General features: G+C 27.6%; 1 protein-coding gene across 1 annotated transcript in view; it reads right to left on the bottom strand.

Moving 5' to 3' along the window:
* The window catches only part of LOC129960592 (transmembrane 9 superfamily member 2-like), a 42,913-nt gene extending 21,630 nt beyond the window's left edge, over window positions 1-21,283 (bottom strand). The window contains exons 1-6 of the mRNA XM_056074090.1: window positions 21,056-21,283; window positions 19,186-19,253; window positions 5,446-5,539; window positions 3,941-4,068; window positions 2,348-2,477; window positions 374-519 (exon numbers count right to left, since the gene is read on the bottom strand). Coding sequence (XP_055930065.1) covers window positions 374-519; window positions 2,348-2,477; window positions 3,941-4,068; window positions 5,446-5,539; window positions 19,186-19,253; window positions 21,056-21,190 — 701 coding nt within the window. The 5' untranslated portion in view covers window positions 21,191-21,283. The remainder of the gene's footprint in view (window positions 1-373; window positions 520-2,347; window positions 2,478-3,940; window positions 4,069-5,445; window positions 5,540-19,185; window positions 19,254-21,055) is intronic.
* Between the last annotated feature and the right edge of the window lie 1,809 nt (window positions 21,284-23,092).

Raw genomic sequence — 23,092 nt, 5'->3', positions numbered from 1 at the left:
GAAATGGCTTTTCATTACAATTCTAATTCAATATTTGCACTTTTAAAGCAAAATAATACAAAAAAAAATATTCAAATAGCAGTTTGAATGCAAATAAAATTAACACAAATTTAAAAAAACACAAATTAAAATTAGCATAATGTAAAAAATGTAATGTAGCATAATATAAAAAAACACAAATTAAAATTAGATAATGTAGTATGTTTTACTTATTTTACTACATACGCATCAAAAATACAGATTATAAGACTTAAAACTGGAAAATGGCAGTTCATTTGCATTGAAAATAGAAATCTCCCATAATATCTTTGTGGGGGGGGGGACTAGAAAGGTAAAATATACTTAGCTAAAAAAAAAAAAAAAATACACATACCTCCTAGGTCTAACTTTAACTCTCACAATCCGGCCTCCTTTATCTTTAAAACCTACACCCCAGGATTCATCTTCACCACTATGATATGTAATAGTTATATCCACATGGTTAAAGATGTAAAAGGTATCAGCTTTATTAAACAAGGTCTAAAAATAAAAAATGATACTTAAGATATGAAAACTTATTTGAAATAGACACAAAATGGAGCAAAATTAGAATTAAAACAATTGCTTTTCGATTATTGCAAGCTAATAAATTACATTGCCATGAAATAAACAACAAAATTCAATTGATAAAATTTCTATCTATAAAATAAAATGAGAAAACATTTCAATTTTGATAATTTATAAACATTTTCCAATAACTTTCATTTTATGAATTAGAAATTAACAATTCTGATTAATATATCAGGTGCAATTGTCTAAAGCAAAAGTTTTAATGCAATTTATCTAAAGAATCAAAAGCTATTTTAAATTATGAAACCCGTGATCAAAACATCCTATATATATTTCAAGATCACATGAAGAATACACTTTTGACATTTTCATAACTCAGTACAAAAGCTTTAGGAGCAATTAATTTTGAAACCAGTTCATACTCTGTATGCTGAATATGCGATAAAATAATATAATTTCTGAAATATATGATCCAGAAAAAGCAGTCATCACTAGCTCACAAAGCTGAATTTTTAATATAATAAGATAAATACATAATGACTGTCACAAAATATAGGCATTTAATAATACCGACTAATCCCATTAAATTATTATAAAAGAATTACTTTATTTCTTTAAATATTTTTAATAGTTGTATTATTGATTATAAATATTTGGCTGGTTAAGAAGTAAATCAATATAATCAGTGATCTTTTGGTATATTCAGATAAAAATCTGCCAATCAATAAAAAAATCACTCATGGCTGTTTAATTTCCTCATGTATTACAGTTGTGTTAATAAGTTACACTCTGTTCACGCTTTTTTACTTAACTTGAACTAAGTTAGCAACCTAAAGGAATGCATGTTTGCTTTCATAATAAAACTAACAATAAAAATTAATCATCTGTTAATTGCAATATCTAACAAAGACCCATGCTGCCTGCATCAGTTAGCTGCATTACAATTTGAATTCTCATAAAGTACTCAATTACAAAATTATCAAAACGAAATGAACATATCATGGAACATATTTTATATCCACATAATTCACTGCAACCATTTAAGATTATTGTAACTAATAAAGAATTAAATCAATACATAAAATTATTTCAAAGCTGATAATTTCTAACCTTTCAACACTTCATCTTTTACATAAAAATTAATTTAAAAGAGCAATTTCACAGTGATACTTTTTCAATGGCATTTGACTAGTATTCCATTAATTCTTATAATACATTTTAATTAACTTTTAAAAGTTTGCCACATTTTATTGTGAGATCACTATTTAATAAGAAAAACACAAAAGAAATATGCAATAAACAGAATCTTAAATGGCAGCTGTTTCAATTTTGATTCAAATAAAGAAAAAAAAACTGAATTAATGGAACATAAATATTAGGATGATATTCAAAAACTGTATAAATATATGTTTTAATAAAAAAAAAATTCCAAAACTTTAGACGTTCCTAACTTTTTGACAAAAGATTCTATCTGCATTTAATTTCTCTTATCAACTAGAAGATACAAGCAAAAAAATGCTCAGTAACAAAAAATTCCAACTAAAATATATTTTCAGCATTCATTATAAATTTATCAATTATAATAAATGTTGAATTCTGTCAGTATCTTTTTTGTAAGATTATGTGACTGAAAATGATATTAAACATAATTTTCAGTAATTCAGTTTCACTTTTACTTGAACTAAATTCCCTATCAAATTTGGAGGGGGGGGGGAAACTTAAGATTTCCATATAGTTAAATATCTAGTAACAAAAAATATAATCAAGAACAATCAAAACTAAAATTTATTGTTCTCACATTCATCACACAGGCATCTTTAGGCTGACGAGCTGAATTAACGTAACAACCCATTGGAAAACCAGTGGAGCAAAACTGCTGATTAACTTCTACCAGATAACACCAAGTAACTGGCATGTTATCGACGATCCTGAAATTAACAAAAATGACAGACACATTCTTCATAAAGGCAGAGCTTTTAAGTAAAACATAAAATGTATTTAGGTATAAATACAGGGTGTTTATAAAGTCCTGGACCCATTTTGATGTTTAGTAACTCATAAAATAATAAAGATAGATTTAAATTAATAACATAAATGGTTAAATAGACTCAAAAAGTTTCATGACCCTTGTCAATGAACTTCCACGTGTGCCCACTTCGTCGCACGGAGAATATCAAGTCGATAGTCAATTTCACGCCAGGTAGCGACAAGCATGTCGGCATCCACAGAGCCATTTGCGCACTTTATGGCGATTAACAATGCCAGAAACATGAAAGGATGCTTCATCGGAGAACATTATGCTCTTCAGAAAATCAGCAGCATCTTCTATCCTCCTTAGCATATCTGTTGCAAAGGCCATCCTCCTAGGCCTATCGTTCGGTTCCAAAACTTGAACAATTTGAACTTTGTATGCATGCAGTCTTAATTTTTTCTTAATAACCTTGTACACCGTCGAAATTGGCATATCCAATTCTGTTGCCGCTGATCTCACAGATATTCTAGGATTGTGTAAAAATGTCTCTCTGACACGCTCAACATCAAAATCACTTGTGCAAGGACGTCTGGAACGTTTCTTATCTTCGATACTTCCAATTTCTAGAAAATTCTTTTTCCACCGCAAGATGCTGTTTTTGGATGGAGGATCTTTTTGGTAAATTCTTCTGAAATTTCTCTGTCCTTGCACTATCGATTTCATTTCTATGAACCACCATAAAATCTGTGCTTTCTCTTGTGGTATATGCATTCTCCTTAATATCAGCTCGAATAAAACATCACATACAAAAGTACTACATAGAACAAACATATCACAAGTAAACATAACATTGCAATAGTTGCCAAAAATAAAAGAGAGAAAAATGCAATTAATAAGCAGACAATATTTAGAAAAGTACAGATATTTAGACTGGAAAATGAAATTATCTGAAATTAACCACACGCGCAGACGATATTTACAAAAGTAAAAATATTCAAACCTGAAAAGGAAAATATATGAGTTATTCCATCAATAAATGCCATAAGTTTGTTTATATCTTTATTATTTTATGAGTTATTAAACATCAAAATGGGTCCGGGACTTTATAAACACCCTGTATTAAGAAACTAATTCTATATTTAAAGGCATGAAACAGTTAACAATTTTTTAATACTGCCAAGTAAATGCTCCCCTTTCCAAATAACAATTTTTCTTGCAGAAAATAAAAATCAGATACATAACAGACTTCATTACATGTAAATGTTACCAATATTTTTAATACAATTAATATGAATAGCCTCTAATATTTCAATGAAAAGCTACAATTTAATAAAAAACTATAACTGAAAAATTTAACTTCAAAACAATTACATAAAATATGCTAAATAAAAAAAAATTTTAAATTTAAAAAAGACTCACCAATGGTGCTGATAATTCTTGAGCATTCCTTTTTTCAAATTATTAAGCTTTTCAACATCTTCTTTACGATCTAGGTGATAAGTTTTTTCACAAACAGTTGCACAAGTAATATCCTTTAGGAAACTAATCTATAATTCAAAAATTAAAATTATAAAAATGTGATATAATTATCTCATAATCCAAGTTATTATTTTTTTTCTTCTTGAAACACAGGACAAAGCAATAAAATAGCATAAAATAATAGTTTTCAACTAATTTTGAAACTGAAATTACATCTCTAACTAAATAAATAATTTTTAAAATATATAAAACATTTTTACGTAGATAAGGAAGGGGGGGATTAACAATCTCATTTTTGTAGCTCCAAACCTGAAAAGATCTCTTTTTTTAAAAAAAACATTTTTTTTTCAAAACAATTCTAAGTATTGACAGACTAATTCAAAAAAAAAAATCCAAATGTAATTAGATAAGTGATCAGAAGTACATTCCACAAAAATCTTACATAGGATTCATTCCTAAGCAGACTATTAAGAAGCGCCTAGACTAAATCAACAAGAAAGCTTATTGAACAGAAAAACAACCATTAAAAACACCATTACTAATACAGTAACAGATATCAGAAATCAGTTATAATTTTCCTAAATGTTGATAATTTAACAAATGAAGCAAACTTATGCTTTAGATCAGTAGTATTTAACTTCCATGATATTACAGCTATTTCCATTCAAATGGGGGGGGGGGGATAAATGGAATAATACCCCAGAATTATATGATGCTTGAAGTGAACAGAGCGTAGTAGTACATATTATAATAACAGTGTCACACAAAAGAATGATGTTGATGGTTTCTTAAGTATCAAACAAATTTATCTGAAAACTTCATAAATTATTTTTCTCATAAAAATTATGCACTGCAACCATTTCTTTCTCTCTCTCTCTTTCCCCCCCCCCTTCTTTCTTTCTTAATTCTATGCATTATAGTTGGAAAATATTCTTCATTAATCTCAAATGAACTTTCTGAAAAAATTGTAACTATCATTTAGCTTTCTGGTGAATGTGAGCTAAAGGTTTTGAATTCAATAGGAAGATTTACTCACATATCACAATTAGATTATCAATGATCAGCTCTCTACTATGCAAGTCTAACAGCTAATTGACAATATTATTTTAAAATTCCAAATATAATTACCCATCAAAATTGATCACTTCTATTACCTGGGTGAACCTTTCAGTACCTGGTGTTGCTTTTAATTCAATTTTGAAAAAGGATGGACAAATTTACTTCTATTTGTTTTTATTACATAATTTTGTTCATCAAGTGGCATCAGAAAATTATGAACTACAACATTTGAGTTCATGCAAGTTCAGCTATAACTGTACATGAAAGCATTTCAAATGAACTCGAATAAAGAATACTTTGTAAGTATTCAACAGAAAAAATTGACTAATTTAAAGACATTATGCTATTTTTATAAAGAAATATTTCTAGAAGGAATTTCAGCTTACATTGTAAGGCGATGGTCGAATCCGTTCTCCAAACACTACTTGACCCAAATTCTCAACAGGAGAGTCTGAGACATCAGCAGAACAAAAATCAAAGCTATAAAAATATTTATATAGTAAGCAGCATTATTAAAATTGTATGCAAGAAAGTTTCTGACACTAAATTGCATACAAAATATTTACCAAATATTAAAGACATTTTAAAGCATAAGGATACTTTTGACTTGTACATAAAGTTTAATACAGTTATAATCTTATTAAAATAACTGAAAGTTTAATAAAACACTTCCTAAAATGACAATTTTTCATTTGACAACTAACCTGAAGAGTTTCTTTTTTAGGATTCTTAGTAAAATGTTAACTTCAATGAAGCACAAACTTAAAACAAAATAAACCTCAATAAAGTGTATACTGCTGCAGAAATTCTTCTCCTTTATTAAGAAAATCAAGGTGTGTACACAAATGTTATCTTAAAAAATAAAGACTTTTAAGTATCATTAGAGAAAAATAAGAACCAATATTAATGTAATATTTTTGATTATGGAACTATGTATTCGAAGAATAGAATCAAGTTACATATTAACAAAGTATTCATTTCTACACAAATATAAACATAATACCACCAATAAATATTTTTTACCAACACTGATACTAAATTATTTAAAATATTTTTTATGCAAGTTTTGTTTGAAAAATTTTATCACTTGTCAAAAAATTAAATCACTTTAATAGCATATCTAAAACTATTTTATTACACTACAATTAATAGTATTTAAAAAAATGTATTGCCATTTCATTAACATCTCTACTCCTTGAAAAAAAGTTAAGAACATAAGTACACAAATCTAAAATCATGCTAATTTTACTAAATATTAGCCATCTTTGATGATCAGTCGATTAATGATGATCAATGGTCACAAAAATTTTTAGTTAAAATATTTTATGTAGCTTGGCATTTATGATTTCTTCAGCAATACAAATAAACTAAGATATGTAACTGAAGCAGAATTTCCAAGATTAACTTGACAATAAATAAGACATTAAAATCTCAAAAACTTGCTGTCTCATATAATGAATTTCTTGATGATACATCCAGGAATATAAGTAAAAGTTACATCTTTCAGCTCGTGAAATCAAATAACTACAAAAAATTCTTGATTGTTTAATTGGGACTCCATCATAGTTTAAACAATATGCTACTGCACTTTCGAAAGTCTTTTAAAACACATCTAATTAACATTAATATGCTGAGAGTGTCTATGCAAGTAGATTTTAAATTTACTTGCACTGAACTACTTTTCATAAGAAACATTCAACCATTGTTTTTCAGTAGTCTTTATAGTAATTTTTAAATTTACTTCCCTTCTCTCTTTAAAATTAGTCTTGTTCAATAAAAGTTTTCTGATTTTTCAAAATAACATTTCTTTTAAAGATTTTATATATAAGGTATCCACTCTAAACATGGCCCAACAGCTAATTTCTACTCTATTCAAGACAGGTATATAATCTCATTTGAGAAAAGACTCTAAATCAGATAAAGATTATTTTGTTTCAATTAATGAATGCATTTTTGAAAAAATTCTGAAAAATTTATGTAGGCCTTTTATCCTATGAATCATGTTTAGCAAAATATTCTTAACACTCTAACTTTTAAACCAAAAAAGTTTCAATCTTCTGTGGCCAAATCTAACCGAGTTATAAAGCTTTAAATATATTTTAGGACAATCAACAATTACATAGGTGTTTCTTTCTTGCAGCAGTCAAAATGGAGGGATCTAAAATCAGACATTTTTATAAAATAGTGATATTCAGATTGCCACATCTCAAATCATTTTTGTCAAAAAAAGAATGGAAATTTAATTATTGTCTCAAGAATATTTTATTAAATAGGACTCATAAGACTAAGGGTCTGCATAAAAATTTAAAATTTGCAATTAATCAGAACATTTATTAACTTAAATTACATTAAATATGATTCTTTACTTCATTTAAAATATTTTTCTTATTATCTATGCAAGCTTTTTGTAAACAGTTTGGAAATAAGCGGCTAGGGACATATTAGAGTAGATATCGTTTATATATAAAACTATGTCTGCTTCAAATATCACATATTTATTGCATTGTTAATATAAAAATTTTAAAAGATCACAAGCTTTTTTTTTGCATCTATTTTTCTAGAAAATATTATGTTTCATACTTATTTTATTTCATACAGAAACATGCTAAAAATTATATTTTTCTAGGCTTAGTTTATAATGAGAGTTAGCTTAACCTTGTAATCTAAGCTTTTGCCAGCATGATACACATTGATAAAAGCTAATTTTTTTCGTGCAAGTACGTTAAATTTTCTTTTATGTGATATAGAAAAATATGCTTAAAATGATTCTTTTAATATTTTAAATGGTGAAATAATAGATATAATTAGATTTTTTTTTTTAATTTTAAGATCAAGTAAAAATAACTTTTAATACTTTCTATTCTCTCTAAAGTACTGAAGAAACTGTAAAGAAATTGAACATAACATGTTCAATTTTTTCGCTTACTAGTTATCTGCCAAAATAACATCTCTTACTGATGCAAAATTTACTGGAAACCTAATCATTAAGCATTCCAACCTTTTTAAAAAAATAAACTACTGATAATTATACATGAAAAGCATATAATTTTATCAGATATTTCTTCTATGAAATGCAAGTATTTCAACAAGATGTCTTCTTTCTACATCATCACTCATTTTATCAATTGTAGAGCATGATGCATTATTAAAAAAAAAAATTAATTAAACTAGCATTAGCAATTTATTGAAAAAATAATTTCAACTGAGAAATTTTCTTTCAAAACTTAAGCTATTGTTGTGTATATATATATATATATATATATATATATATCTCAGAGGCATAAAAAGACAAAAGTGGATCAAAGTGTGTAGAAGAAATGACTTAATCAAAAATGTCTCATTTCATATAAACCAGTAAAAAATGTCTCCAAGACTTGTCTGCATACTCTCTAAAAAAGGTTTTATCCCTCCCTCTCTCATAAATATTAGGGGCCATATTTATGAGAGAGGGACCATAGACAAGACCATGCCATAGATAAGACCATGAAATTCAAGAGTAATAAGATTTTTATTTTTAGAGTTCTGCACATGATTATTTTGTGTTTTGCAATATAGTAAAAAAAAAAAAAAAAAAAAAAAAAAGTATGCATTTTGGAAGCTTAATTAAAACCAATTTGTCACAAAGCTACAATTTTAGTAACAAAATAACATGCAAAATTTTATCTATCTCAGTTGTTGCATGTTTAAATTGTCACATTTATATGCATGCAAAAGTACAGAAAAATGGATTTTGTTCAAAAATATATATGGATCTATACTTTAGATTTTAAAACTGTACTCAAAATTCTACCAATACAGCTCTTGTAGTATGAAGCTATTGTGTTCTCTAGCTCCGAACAAATAAACTTCTTGTGAACACATTTCATTTTAAATCTGATAGAAATCTACAAATCTGAAGTAAACCACATACAAATTTCAACTGTCTAGTTCAAAGTTCACAAACAGATAAAATTCCGAAAATGCATTCTGCATAGGTTTGAATCACTGAGATTAAATAAAATTTCAAATTTGAATTTTTTGGCAGTTAAAATTCTTCCTCTTTGAATACTTTATATAAGTGAAAGAAAAATAGAAGTTTATTGGCATTAAATTATTTTTGGGATTTCTGGCTAGAGTAACAAGTGGCCTACAAGTAACTTCGAAGTACCCTGAACCCTTTATTTTACTTTTAAAAGCCTTAAACCTTTCAGCATATTCCCATTTGAAAGTTAATGAGTTCAAAATGAATTAAATACACATTTTGCCAGCATATTAATAAAAAAAAAGTCTTAAATTTTGCAGAAAAATTACTTGTAATAATGCTTAAATAATTCACTAACTAATGTTGAAACAGAACTAACAAAATTTCTGCAAACAAGTAATTACATGTAGAAAAGCAACACGCAATAAGGTTAAGTTATTGTTAAAAACTAACTCGTGTAGTTTTACACAAATATATAAAATTACCCATAAAAAGAAATGATTTTCCTCCATCTAAAAGCAAAATAAAAAGTCAAATCAATGAGAGGTGTTTTTTTTTTTTTTTCATACTATAAATATTTCCCTAAGTTAAGATAAAACGTTTTTAAGCAGCCTTCAGAATCATTGAGACCTTTTGAGCACTGAAAGATCAAGCACTGCAAAGAAAATACAGTCATATAATTCGGTACATCTAGCATAACTCTGTAATTCAGTGTTGTTGTTTCTTTTTGTTGTTGTTTTTTATCAGACAGAAACAGTGCCTGAATAAAAAATAAGCACTTTTAAGGCCCTTATACAGGGTGTCTCAAAAAACCTTGACCGCAGCTTTTATTTCTTAAATACTGATCATAGACATATACTGTAAATTACAAAGTTGTGTAAAAAAGGTGCAAAATGTTATGAAATCGATTAAAATTTTCAGGGGATTAAACTTTAAGAAATACAAAATTTAAATTTTTATACAGACCCCGTACAAAAAAAAAATTCCCAGTGAGTAAAATATTTCCCATCCTCTAATAAAGTTATGAACCAAATTTCTGCAATTTATCACAAAAAGTCTTAAAGATATGAAACTACATAAATGCTGACTTAAATCACTTTTCGACACCTGGATATGAGTTCGCAAAAAAAGAAAAATCAAGTCGGATGTTCGTGTTTTAGGGGTCGTACACAAATTAACAAAGAAAGTAATGATTAAATAAATAATTTTGCTATTTATTGGTTCAAAAGCATTAAAAATTTGTAGAAATAATAACTTAAAGGAAAGATAACATAAAGAAAAGATTACTTAAAGCAGAGATTACATAAGTTTTTTTACAAGTTCATTGACTGTGATTTTTAAGTTATATTCTATAATTCACGATATAAAGTTTCAAAATATTTTTTAGAAAGCATAGATTTTAAAATTTGTATTTAAAACTAAACATATCAAGCATATTTTATTTCCTTAGGATGCATTCCTGCGTCGCGTTTTCTGCACTGAAGCTGTAAACATTTGCATTTTAATTTGTGATTTACCCTTCACCAAATTTGTTTTAACATATCTTTGAGAGTTTTCATAATAAAATTCTGAAATTTTGTACATGACCTTATTAAAGGATGGGGCACATTTCACTCACTAGGAATTTTTTTTGAAAGGCGGTCCGGTCCGTATAAAAATTTTATTTTTGTATTTTTTTAAGTTTAATCCCTTGAAAATTTTAATCGATTTCATAACATTTTGCACCTTTTTTTACGCGATTCTGTAATTTACAGTATATGTCTATAATCAATATTTAAGGAATAAAATCCGCGGTCAAGGTTTTTAAGACACCCTGCAAAAGAACCATTAAAAATAAGCAGTTTTTAAGAACTTTTAATGATGCTACATACCCTGAAAATTATACCTATACCTTCTTATAAAGAATATTAACATTTTGGCACAAACATTCCTTTCCAACAGCAAATTTTAAATATATAAGATACACATGGGAGAAAAAAAATCCAAGCGCACAGAAATGCTTAAAAGGTATTATATGAAAAACAAAAGCTAAACTAAAATCAATCAATCAATATATTAATGATATCCCATTACTTAATACTACTATGAAACAAACTTTCAAGAAATCATCTCTAAAAATTCCTAGTAACAAAGACATTCCATTCATTGTGATAAACTCCAAAGTATATGCAAAAACATACCAATACATATTCATATTTCTTGGTAAAAAAATGCAGAGAATATTCTTTAGACTACAAAGACTTAACTGCATGTGAAACCAGTGAGAGTGATCTTTCCAAAACTTTCTCGCATGCTCTCAAATGAATTTGTTATCCCCCATCCCCCCAAAAAAATCGTGGACCTTGAGTAAGGCAGAGAATGCTTTGCAAGGAATTAGTGCATAATAGTTATGAAATACTAACCTTTGGTATGAATTTAACATTTTTAATGAATCTATTATATGATCTTTGGTGGTTTAGGTAGATATCTATAAGAAGACTACCAATTGCAATGGTTCTCATGACAAGACTTTGGGAAAATTTCGTCAGTTCTTCCCCAATCATGGTCCCTAGATTCTAAAACCATTCTTTGTTCAAAAGTTATATAAGCATATATATATGCACAAACACTTTACCCATGTTATCTTGTAAACAGTGTGTTAAAAATCTTTCGATAACTGCAATATCTAAGAAGTTAGGGGTTGAAAAGTGATTTTCAAGCCCCAATTTTGATTGTTCCTAACATCAACAATTTATGTTGCCAGATAGTAACTTAGATGTGAAGGAATCTACCTTTGCCTTCCAGCTCGCTGAGAAGATTTTTTTGGCGGGAGGTAGGGGAGAGGATTAACTCCTAGTATTTAGCAATAGGTATGCAAAAATCAAATTTGTTTTAGATATGTTGTTTCAAACCGACTGAAACCAAAATATGACACAGAACTACAATTTTAGATGCAAAATCCCATATCAATTTTCATATTGCATTTTTGAATTATTGTGTTTACATGCTTCTGAAGATACATATGGTCAACCTCTTGTTGGTTTTGGTTCAAAATATGATAGAAGTGTACACTATAAATGATAAATCTGTGCACTGAAATTTATCTATCAAGCTCTCACCATTTTGTAGTAATTGTGTTAACTTATAATTAAGCAGCTGCAGAGAGAGAATTCCACTGAATGGATTTTGCTCAAAATTTGAAAGAAATCTACAAATTTCATGTAAAGACCATGTAACAATTCCAACTGTTAGTTCAAAGCCTTTATGAGTTATCTGTGTCTCAGACAAATGAATAGACAAAAATGTGTTTTTCAAACTTAGGGAGATCTAAAACATGGACTTGGATCAAAATCTTGAATTCATATTTTTTGACGATTATAATAACTTTTCTATACTTTTTGAATGAGAAATTCAAAAGGATGCATTTATTTTATATTACTGAAAGTTTTTGTCACATCGAAGTAATATCCTGCTTAAAAAATTTTATGGAATTAAAAATGGATAATTTTAAACTTGATAAATACAAACCAAATTGGGAAAATTTAGATATTTTATTTTTTTTTAAAAATTTTATGATAATATATCTTAACAAATTTCAAAGACCTAAAAACACTTAGAAAGATATTCTTTATATATGTATGTGCATGTAATAGCTTTTAATCTACATTTGAAAAATAATTTCATAATCATTCAAATGACTTCACTATAACTTCTGTGTTGAGCAGATTACTCATTTTTCATAGTGTCCAAATTCTTTTCTGAAACTATATAAGATCAAAATATTTTTCCCTCTATTCTTTTTTCTGTGCTGTAATCATCATGACTTTCAGAAAGAATATTGATAATAGATAACATTTGGACTATTTCTTTAATTTTATGAAGAATAAAAATCATTAACGAATTCCAAGCCTGTTTCTTCAAAGAATGCTTTACTAAAAGTCACCAAGAATATCATCATCTACTTGATGGTAAAAAAGTTTCAGAATTTTGATTGCTGACAATGCCCACCCAGTCATCATTCTACTTTCCTTTGTCTACAATTTCATAAAACTTAAATTGTTTTCAATGTTCTTTGCAAACAATTAAATCCTCCATGCTTCAAGTTACTAGATTTGTTTTACAAGTAGAGGGTGATAAATATTTCATACAATCTTCTTTAAAATGTATTGTGATTCAAGTTTACAGGTACATTTAAAAGGTGGTGAATTCAATTTTTTTTAAAAAAAAGTTTAAAAAATATTCAAGCATACACAAAACGAAAAAAATAATGCAAAAAATATAGTTTCTAAATAATCAAATTAAAGTGAGAAATAAGAGTAAAAAACTGTTTCAGCATCTTCACAATTATGTTGCTTAGCCTTAAAAAGTACTTAGTAATATCAAAAATAATTTTGTAATGTTTTTAAAATATTTGATACATTGATTTTTGATATCTATTGATTTAAACATTTTAACAATTGAAATAAGGGTTTTTTTTTTTTTTTTTTTTTTTTTTGCTGATTCCATTGTGTGCCAAAATTTTGAATTTAAGATATTCCATGCTGAAAAATTGAAAGGTATTGAATTGCACTGGATTTAATAGGCAAAGCTTTTATTACAGAGCATTTTTAACTCATATGCAAGATAAATTTTAGAATTATTATGACGTGCTGCTATATTAAATAGTATCCGTCCTATAATGCTATTATACTAAATTCATGTTATGCTTTGAGCAGTGTTGTTACTCAAATCTGGAAAAAAAATCCCTGTGCTCACCATGTATGTATATTCAAAACATGAGGAAATATGCGAATAGCACTCATGTGCCAGTTGTAATGGAATATGATTTTAAGGAGTGGAAAAAGCAAGGAAAGGAGAAAGGAAACAACAATTTAACATTATTAGGAATAATAGCATATTATAAGAAGGTTTATATTTACATATAGAAAAAACAAAAACAATTTATATTTATTATCTAGAATCTACCAAGGCAAAATTTATATATTAAGGGGGTAGAAATATTATCTCTCATGCTCTTTAACTGTAAGTCGCACAAAATTAAGAACTCGGGGGAAAAAAATGCAAAACAATTTTATAATACAAATCATTTAATGATTACTCAACAACCACAAAACATTGCAAAACATGATTCTTTTTTATTAATTCATTTTTGTCTATTTATGTATTTGACCATCAATTTCTGCAGATTTTTCAGCCACCAGTTTGATAGAACTCGCCCTTAACAAATAAGGCACAACATTTTTGTACATTTTGTTTTTAAACTATTTCACTTTCAGTGAACATATGTGAAAGTATTTCCAATAACATTGAATGCATTAAAGGATGAATGTGACGCAACAAGTTTTAATGCCCATAAACATTCAGCTTTAAATTATTGTTCTTTAACTAAAAAGTTCGAAAAAGGTCGTTTGTTCAATTTGGCATTTTCAGATTTGACACATCTTTTTCTGTATTCCTTTTATACAACATCAGCGATGACTCTTTCAAACTGTCAGGTAAATCTTGCATGTTTTCCTCTTTTGGCATGACTAGTAAATGCCTGTTTTCCCATATCACTTAGGCTAATTATCTGCTTATAAAGCAAGCAGTACATAACAAATAGATTTTGCAGAACTTCGACACATTCAGCAAAATCAGGATTGATTTTTTTTTTTTTTTTTTTTTTTTTTTTTTTTTTATCTGTCCAATGTGGATTTTGGGCATTTCGTTATTTTAAAAAAATTCTCTATTTTGAATAATCTTATAGTTTCTCAAATAATAAGTCATTCAATAAACTCAGGTATGGTGGATTAAACACCACCAATGTAGACCAATCAGAGATGGTTCCATTGATTGAATGTTTCTGCCAGATATGTATTCTATTCTTTCACACAGTTACAGAAGTCTTGTGCATGCTCTTACCAGCAATTTTGGAATCTTAAGAAAGAATAACTGTCTCAAAAATCGAAATGGGACTAAACTGCACATAAATAAAGGGGGTGAGTAGAAAAGGGGCGAGTTTCTGCATTACATAATCACAAATGGTATTGTTTCATTTTTGAAAGCTATGACTATGATCTTTTATTCTTGCAGTGTTTGGAGATTGGCATCTTTCAGATGCAAAAAAAAAATCAACTAAGAAGCTTAATATTCCCTGTATTTTCCAGGTTTTATAAATAATAAAAAAAAAAAATCAGATTTCTCTACATTTCCCCTTTTTTTTAGATGATTTTTAAATTCCCTGCATAGCAATTCAGTTTGAATCACTGCTGTTTTAAAAATCATAAATAAGTATTGGGATTATAATTAAAAAGTGCTAGTTATTTAATAGGGTATGTAGTGAGAAATTACTGCCAATCACTTTTTAAGCACCTTAGTCAAAAATAAGCACCTTTTTAAATTCATGCATGTGTAAACCTATGTATTTTCTAAGCATGGGATGTTTTCTGTTTTATAATAATGCATTATTTTTATTGCAAAAATGTTTACATTTAAATATGTATTTTTAAAAAATTTTAATGTGTTTTTAAATTTTAATATTTATTTTTGAAACACTGCAGAAGCATGCCTTCTGTTGTAAAGCAAATTTTTAATTTAGACAAAAGCATAAAAATAGAAGGAAAAAAATATCAAAAAAGTAAGTCAACTTTAAAAGATTAATAATAAAAATCTGGGATAATTTTCAAAATTTCTTAAAACTAACAAATTATTAGTTAATTTAGATTGATACATAATTTCTGAAAATGTCGACACTGATGTAGAAACACATGATGACCACATATTTTGTATTCGCTTTTTATATTTGTAGCAACAAATAAAATCTGGTTGGAAAAGATAAATTTTCACTTATGCTATTTCACTGCATTTAACAATTTAAAAGCAATAACAGTTATTTGCAGCTTATATAAAATTTTCTTACTTTAGCTTTAAAAAAATTACAGAAAAATGTGATTACATATTTTACAAAGAAATGATGATTTCACAATTCCTAGTTTTCATAAATAACAGAAACAAATTCCTGAAGATAAAAAGATTCCAGCTCCTCACTCAGAAATAAAATAAATTTTTTTAAACAAAGTTAAACGTATTTAAAAAAAAAAAAAAAAGTATTTTTTGAAGCTAGAGCGAGATAATATATCCCACTGTCTTAAAATTTAACAACACTCAAAAAGTGAAGAATCTTATTCAATGAACTGCTTTAAAGGTCTTGAAAAATTAAAGCAAAGAAAGCATTTTTTTTTTTTTTTTTTTTTTCTTTTATCACAATGACATGTTTAATGCGACTCAATGAATCAATGACAGTCTCTTAAATTTAATTACAATAAAAATCATTGTTATAAATTGTGTAAAACTAATTTTCCAAAAATTACTATTTTTTTTTTTTTTTTTGTAAGATATCTATTCATTCAAACAAAATTAGTATCATAGAAATGTCACCTTTTTAAACTTTTACAACAGGGTTAAAATTTTTGTGCAATAATAAGCTTTGATGTTATGGCAGAAATGTGCTTAAATTCTGTTTTTAGTTTTTAATTCAACTTCCAATTAAAATTTTGAAAAATCCCTTCTTAGTATACCCAATTATTCAATGGTTTGCATAATTGGGTATACTAAGAATTGGGTATACTAAGATTGGGCAAGTTGCTCAATCAATCAGGATAAACTTGTATGTATATAGAGAAGGATTTCAATGGGAGGAGGACTTGTAACAGTTTCAAATCCAAGAGAAAAGGCCAAAATTGTTTTTAAAAATGATAGAATCTGAACCTTAAATTATAAAAGTTTAAAAAAAATGTATTTCTTTAAAAATTAGCAGATCTAGCAGGATTTTTTATCTATAAAATCTAAAATATGTTAAGATTGTTCCAATAAGTAAATTTTCAAATGGATGGGGACATTGAAAAAGAAAATGTGAAAGAAATTATGATTATGAAAATCTATGGTTTCAAATTAAAACTTCATCATACTAAATTGTATGCAATCATCTAACATAATTACATACAGCAATAAATTACAATACAATTTCATACAGTACAGTAAAATCTCTTTAATAAGTTGCTCAAGAGATTGCTGCAAAAGAGAATATTAACAAGAACAATGATTAAATGTGTAATGGACTAGATAGGCTTCATTGTAAGTTTTTTTAGAGCAACTTTTCTCATATTCGATACACCTCTATGGTGCATCAAATTCACCCTGCTGTATTCTTATTTTCCGATTGTCGAACCAATCTGCATATTTTTTTTACACAGAAAATGGTTAAAAGTATATTTATCAAGCATAACTAAAACAAATTCTTCACCATCTTTGAATTCCACAGAAGTTGGAACATTTTTTGAGTCACAAGAAGCATCAATAAGCACAATGTCCATAGTTAATAAAGAAGTGAAGACAAAAAATTCATTAAATGTTATCTTAATACATGTAAGCTTCCCTCAAAAAGTTTTCTTTGCTCTTCTTGAGAAAATTGAGCATGTTTCAAGGATCAATTTTCAAAATTAAGCACTTTTAAATCACTTGAAAATACTTTTAAAATTTAAGCACTTTTCATGGCACTATGCACCCTGTTTAAAATTTATCTTCAAATTACTTAATAAGCAAAATTTACAAAATTATACCTAAAAAATATTACTGTTTTTGAAAATTTCCATCAATATTTTCAAGTTAAAAATTTAATGCAAAGTGTTAGGCTACAGATATTGTTAGAGCACGAAAAAAGATTTTTATTCATTTATAATGAATCACCAACTTCCTGCCTTTTGCTACAGAGATCAATTCTGGCCCAAACTGAAGGGGAAAAAAAAAAAAAAAAACTTGGTTTGGATATTAAATTACAAAAATGAAAATGCTTATTTTCTCAAGAGATAGTTGCAGTGTGCATTAACCCAGATTTAACCATTAAAAAATCTAAATATGCTCATTTCTGTAAGCAATGACATCTCATTGTCCTATTCTTTCTAAAGGAAAAATATTTCACAAATACCAATGCCATGAATTTAACCAAATGTTTCACATTATCATAGCATTCACACTTTTGCTAACAGTATATATATCTGTATATTATATACCTCTTAATCTAATTTAAATCCTAATTAATGTTCCAATTTTTATCTTAATTTAACCCATATTAACTTAATTCTAAAATGTTCTCTTATTTCCTGATCCAATTCCCACCTTTTTTATTTAATTAATACTACACGAGCTTTGTAAAACTGCTTTAATCAGTACTTTTACACACTCCAAGTGAAAGGATAAAAATCTGTCGAGCTAGGAAAATTCGTTTAAAAGATACCTATAGTTCCTTTTCCTAAATCAACTTGTGTAAAGAAATCCCTATCAGAATCTCATGGTATAAAACTACAGGGGAAAATATTTTGCTTTTTGCTCTTATGTCATGCTGTATCTTGTCATTTCTTGCTTATACATAACTTATGCCTTCCTGGATGAAATAAACCGAGTTTTTAAATTTCAAAGTGTTTTCTCTCTTCGCCCATTCTATTGCTTAAAATTATGTGTTTACATTATATACAAATTTGAAAATGACATATGTAAATGAAAATATATTTTATAAACTCTGAAAATAAAAATATTGACTTTTACTTTTCTCAGATCAACTGTAAAAATTTCATACCCAAATTGTCACAGAGAATAATTGTAGATTTAAGGAATAATTTTTGAAAAGGCTTAAGAAAAATTAATTCTTGGCAAAAAAAACCTAAATAAATAGCACCTATATTTAAACTGAAATGCATCTCCATTCTCCAGTCATGAATAAACAATGAAGTCACTGGTATAAAACAGATATTATAAACAAAAATATTTTGTCCCATATTTTATTTCATATTTGCATTTTGTGCACTTTAGCAAATAACTGCCAAGAAATTTTTTCAAGTTACAAACTAAAAAACTTTTTTCTTTTTTTTAAGTTAAGAATTGTAAAAACTTTCAAGAAAACTTAAGCTAAGAACTGAGGAAAAAAAATTTACAAACAGTTTAAATATCATGTAGCCACATTTTTTTTTGTTTAACTTAGTACTCAAAACAAGAACATCTTGCAGAATAATATCTCATTTTATCACGCAATTATTATATTATATATATATACTTTAAAATGGACTTTGTAAACAAATGCTTAACTTCAAATTTTTAATCATTTTTAAAAATTTAGACTTACACTATAAAATAGTTTTTAAAAAATTCAACTTACTGATTATATTCATAGGGAATGACCGATTCTTCAGAATTCAGTCGATTGACATAAAGCACAACATGAGACTAAAAAAGAAAACATGAAAAATTATTGCATAAACATTATTGGAAATTTTAAATAAAAAGTAAACAAATAATAAAATTTTCCAATTCAGTTTGGACTTTAAAAATTTTAATCAAAAACTATCAGCAAATTCGAAGCATCATTAAAACAAAAAAATAAATATCAATAATATATGATCAGAAATTTTATGTTAAATTGTTTAACAATTTATCTCAACTTTGAACTACTTTTTAAAGCTTGAAAAAAATTCCATTTAAATTACATTACACATTAACATAATCATATGAAATAAGTAAAGGTTAGTGCACAATAATTTAAAGATTTAATTCATTTCAGTAAAATCATATTTTCCTTGGCATAAATAATCCGTTTTAAAATCAAAAATATCATATATCTTTAAAAATTTCTAATCATTTTGTGTTCAATTTCTAAAAAATGAGTTTAAAAAACCAACTACAAATTATATGACAGTCATTAAAAGAAGCAAATTAGCTATATCAATAAGACTTGTATTAAATAATTCAGTAAAAGTAAAGGACACATTAGATTTTTCACCATTGTCAGCCAAATCATTACAAACTCATCAAATACCGACTAAACAATACAATTAGATTACCACATATGGAAGTTATCACTATAAAAAATTAGTCTAGCATTTATTTGTCTTAGGACAAAAAGTGAATATTTTAAAGTAAAGATACAAATCACATTTCCTTGGAAAAATTCAAAAGTTTAAGATCTTAAACAAATAAAAGCAAGATGTATCGCAATTCGTATCATACATTTTTGTCTAATTTATTAAAACAAGCAAATTTTTTTGAAGTTCGAGCAGAAATGCAGTAAATAATACACAGTTCTTTTTTTTTTTTTTTTTTTGCCCTACTTGTCAAATTATGCACATTAAAGTTTCATCTTGCAACATTTCTCACGACTTGCACCAACGATATTAAAATTCTTACAGACCTTGAAAGCTAAGACGGCAATAACAATTAATAGCCTATAATTTATAAATGTAAAGCTAGTTTTCTTCAAATTTCAATTTTTATATTAAACTTAATATGAAACTTTCCCAAACAAATCACTGTGCTTCAAATAAAGAATCACAAGTTAGATCTCAAAATGTCATTTACAGAATTCGACAAAAACAGAATAATATTTTTTCCAGTTAACTTTTTAATTTTTTTTTCATTAATATTTTATATAACGTTTGTCAAAAACTCCAGCTGAGAAGAAATGCCCAGAAATGATAGCTCAAATTTAATGCTTTACTTCTTTGCAATCAGATATCTGCTTCACATTTAAATCTTTTTACAGTTTCATGATTATTCAATGAATTTTTTGAAATGTTACCTCTCTCCATTTTGCCTTTTAATGTTTTTTACTTTGCATACTTCCTTATTTCAAAAAAAATGGAAATGAATTAAATTTACAATAAAACATGTAGAATATTTCAAGATTTTTAAGTATGCAGTTCGCTTTAATAATAATCTGTACTTATAAATTGCACAGATATCATTTATATAAATAACTAATATTAAGTAAATTATTGCCTAGAACTGGCGATCGATTGGGAGTTAATACGTAGTTTTCAACAGAAACAGAATGATGATTCATAACTACAAATATGAAAGTAGTCTTGCAATTATGAAGTCGCCGGGAGGGGCTACGTGACATATAGCAAATGCAAGAATACAAAATTAATCATCTGACTGAACTAATATTTCAACCCTTATTCACAGTATTGTAAAATGAACACAAAATGTTCTCTATCAACTAGTAATCATATCGATAAAATGTTTCTAACCTGACAAGATTGAGTCGCTTTTGTTTCTTCACAATAATTCACAGGAGCGAGACCAGGAAGATAAAATGATAATGTAGAAGTTAAATAAAAATAAATTAGCAAAAGACTCAAATGTTTTGAATAAAAGCAAGCCATCTTGAATAATTGATAGAAAGGTTTTAGTTAAACACACGTAATAAACGGCAATCGCACACACACATATCAGCACATCACAAAACTTGAGGTGAATAGTTGTTGCCATACCCTATAATCTAATTCTTCATATAAATGTAACCAGCTGTTTTCTAATATTATTACGGTAGGGTATTTCGATGAACAAAGTGACGAAACGACAACAAAATTAAGATCAGATCCTATAAATGAAAGATACTGTACAATAACCCCATAATATTGTGCGATATTTTGAAAGCTGTTCAATATTTTTAAGGTATCATAGCAATGTTTTGGGGCAGTTTGTGCTAAGAGAAGAGCAATGTACTAACGCCTATTTCTTGATTTTAAATATCTTTAGTCTAGTATCATCTCAAGAGTGATATTCAGCATTATTATATACTCTTAAAGGAAATAAACTGTAAGCTTTCAAAAAAGCAATACTTATTCTGTAGCCGAAGTGACTTATACCCTTGCATAAGGATCAGAATCCGCGCTTGTATGGGAGAAAGAAGTACTTGCCCCTATCAGTAGCTCCCACCACCACCATCTGCAAGAATTTCTGAGATTCGTCAGCAAACATCTTCCCCACTTCCATTAAACAATATGATAATTTAAAAACCATCTTAAAATTATATAATATAGAATCGAAATATCCAAGTCCGATTTCAGTCGGCAAAATAGTCGAAAGGGTGATAAATCAATAAGTTGTCATATTTGCCGTTGTTGTCGCATTTTGCCGACAATTTTTGGTTGACCGACTGTTGTCTTCGTTGTACTTGATGCACAAGGGTTTTCGGGAAGATTGAGTTTGCATAAAAAACCTGAAATTATGATAATTTTACAAATTACACATGCAATGTCTACCTTGAACTCAACTTCTGGTTCATTTAATCATAGTAATGATGTCTGGGAAGTTCCCAATCAAAGCTCGAGATATGTTCCTGTGATAATGATCTGAGACTATTTGAGTAGAATTCTTTCTTAGATTGGAGATCATATTCTTGTGGGAAATTCAATCTATAAATGGCAAGGATTCCATGACTGCTTTTATAAGAACTTCTGCTTCTTCGTTTCGGGCGATACTTGATACCACCTACCTGAGTTATCGAATTCACGGACAGGCAGACTGACAAACAGACAGACCGGCATAATATTAAAAACATGTTTTTTGAATTCAGGGAGTTCTGAAACGTCGAAAATTGTTAAAATCTCAAGGTTTTTTTCCCCCCGTATTACAGTACTTTCTCTATACTAGTGTAAAGTAAAATTTAGCCAGAGAAATTTCGTTAAATGGAAATCATCTTTCATAATACGGAGTGTAAATAACGCTATCCTAGAAAGTGAAGGTTCGGCAGAAAAATTCGCTCAGTAGAATACTTATTTAAATTAAAGTTAGTTGAATGAAAACTCTATTACATCTATTCATATCGACAAAGAATAATACAAAATTACGAGGTTTGATATTTTTTCCGTAGTGTAATATTTCTGGAATGTTGTTTTTAATGACTGCTTCGTGAATCATGCAATGTTTCTGGTTTTGGAGGTTATCGAGCATATGGGCATCACATAAACTGTTCTTTGAAAGGTAGATTATAAATGTGGGACATGTTATATATCAATTAAATTCGCTTTTTGTAGTGACATTTTGTACGCACTGATCTGATGTCATTAGACTTCTAACAGTAAAATAGCATAATAAAAAGGAATAAATACTCGAATAAATTTCAAATACTCGAATCAGATTAAAAAAGTCTAAAGCATCATGCCTGATGTTTTCAGAATCCTCAGGCTTATAAAGAGTTTGGTTACTTCTCACAGCTTTACAAATTTTACAGCGGGCCGTCAGGCTGACAATGAGCTTGTTGATCGTTGCTTGAGGCAACA

Source organism: Argiope bruennichi, chromosome X2, assembly GCF_947563725.1.
Source record: "Argiope bruennichi chromosome X2, qqArgBrue1.1, whole genome shotgun sequence".
NCBI classification, from domain to species: Eukaryota; Metazoa; Arthropoda; class Arachnida; order Araneae; family Araneidae; genus Argiope; species Argiope bruennichi.
Note: the sequence above shows the minus strand (reverse complement) of the source record. Positions and strands in the feature narration are given on the sequence as shown.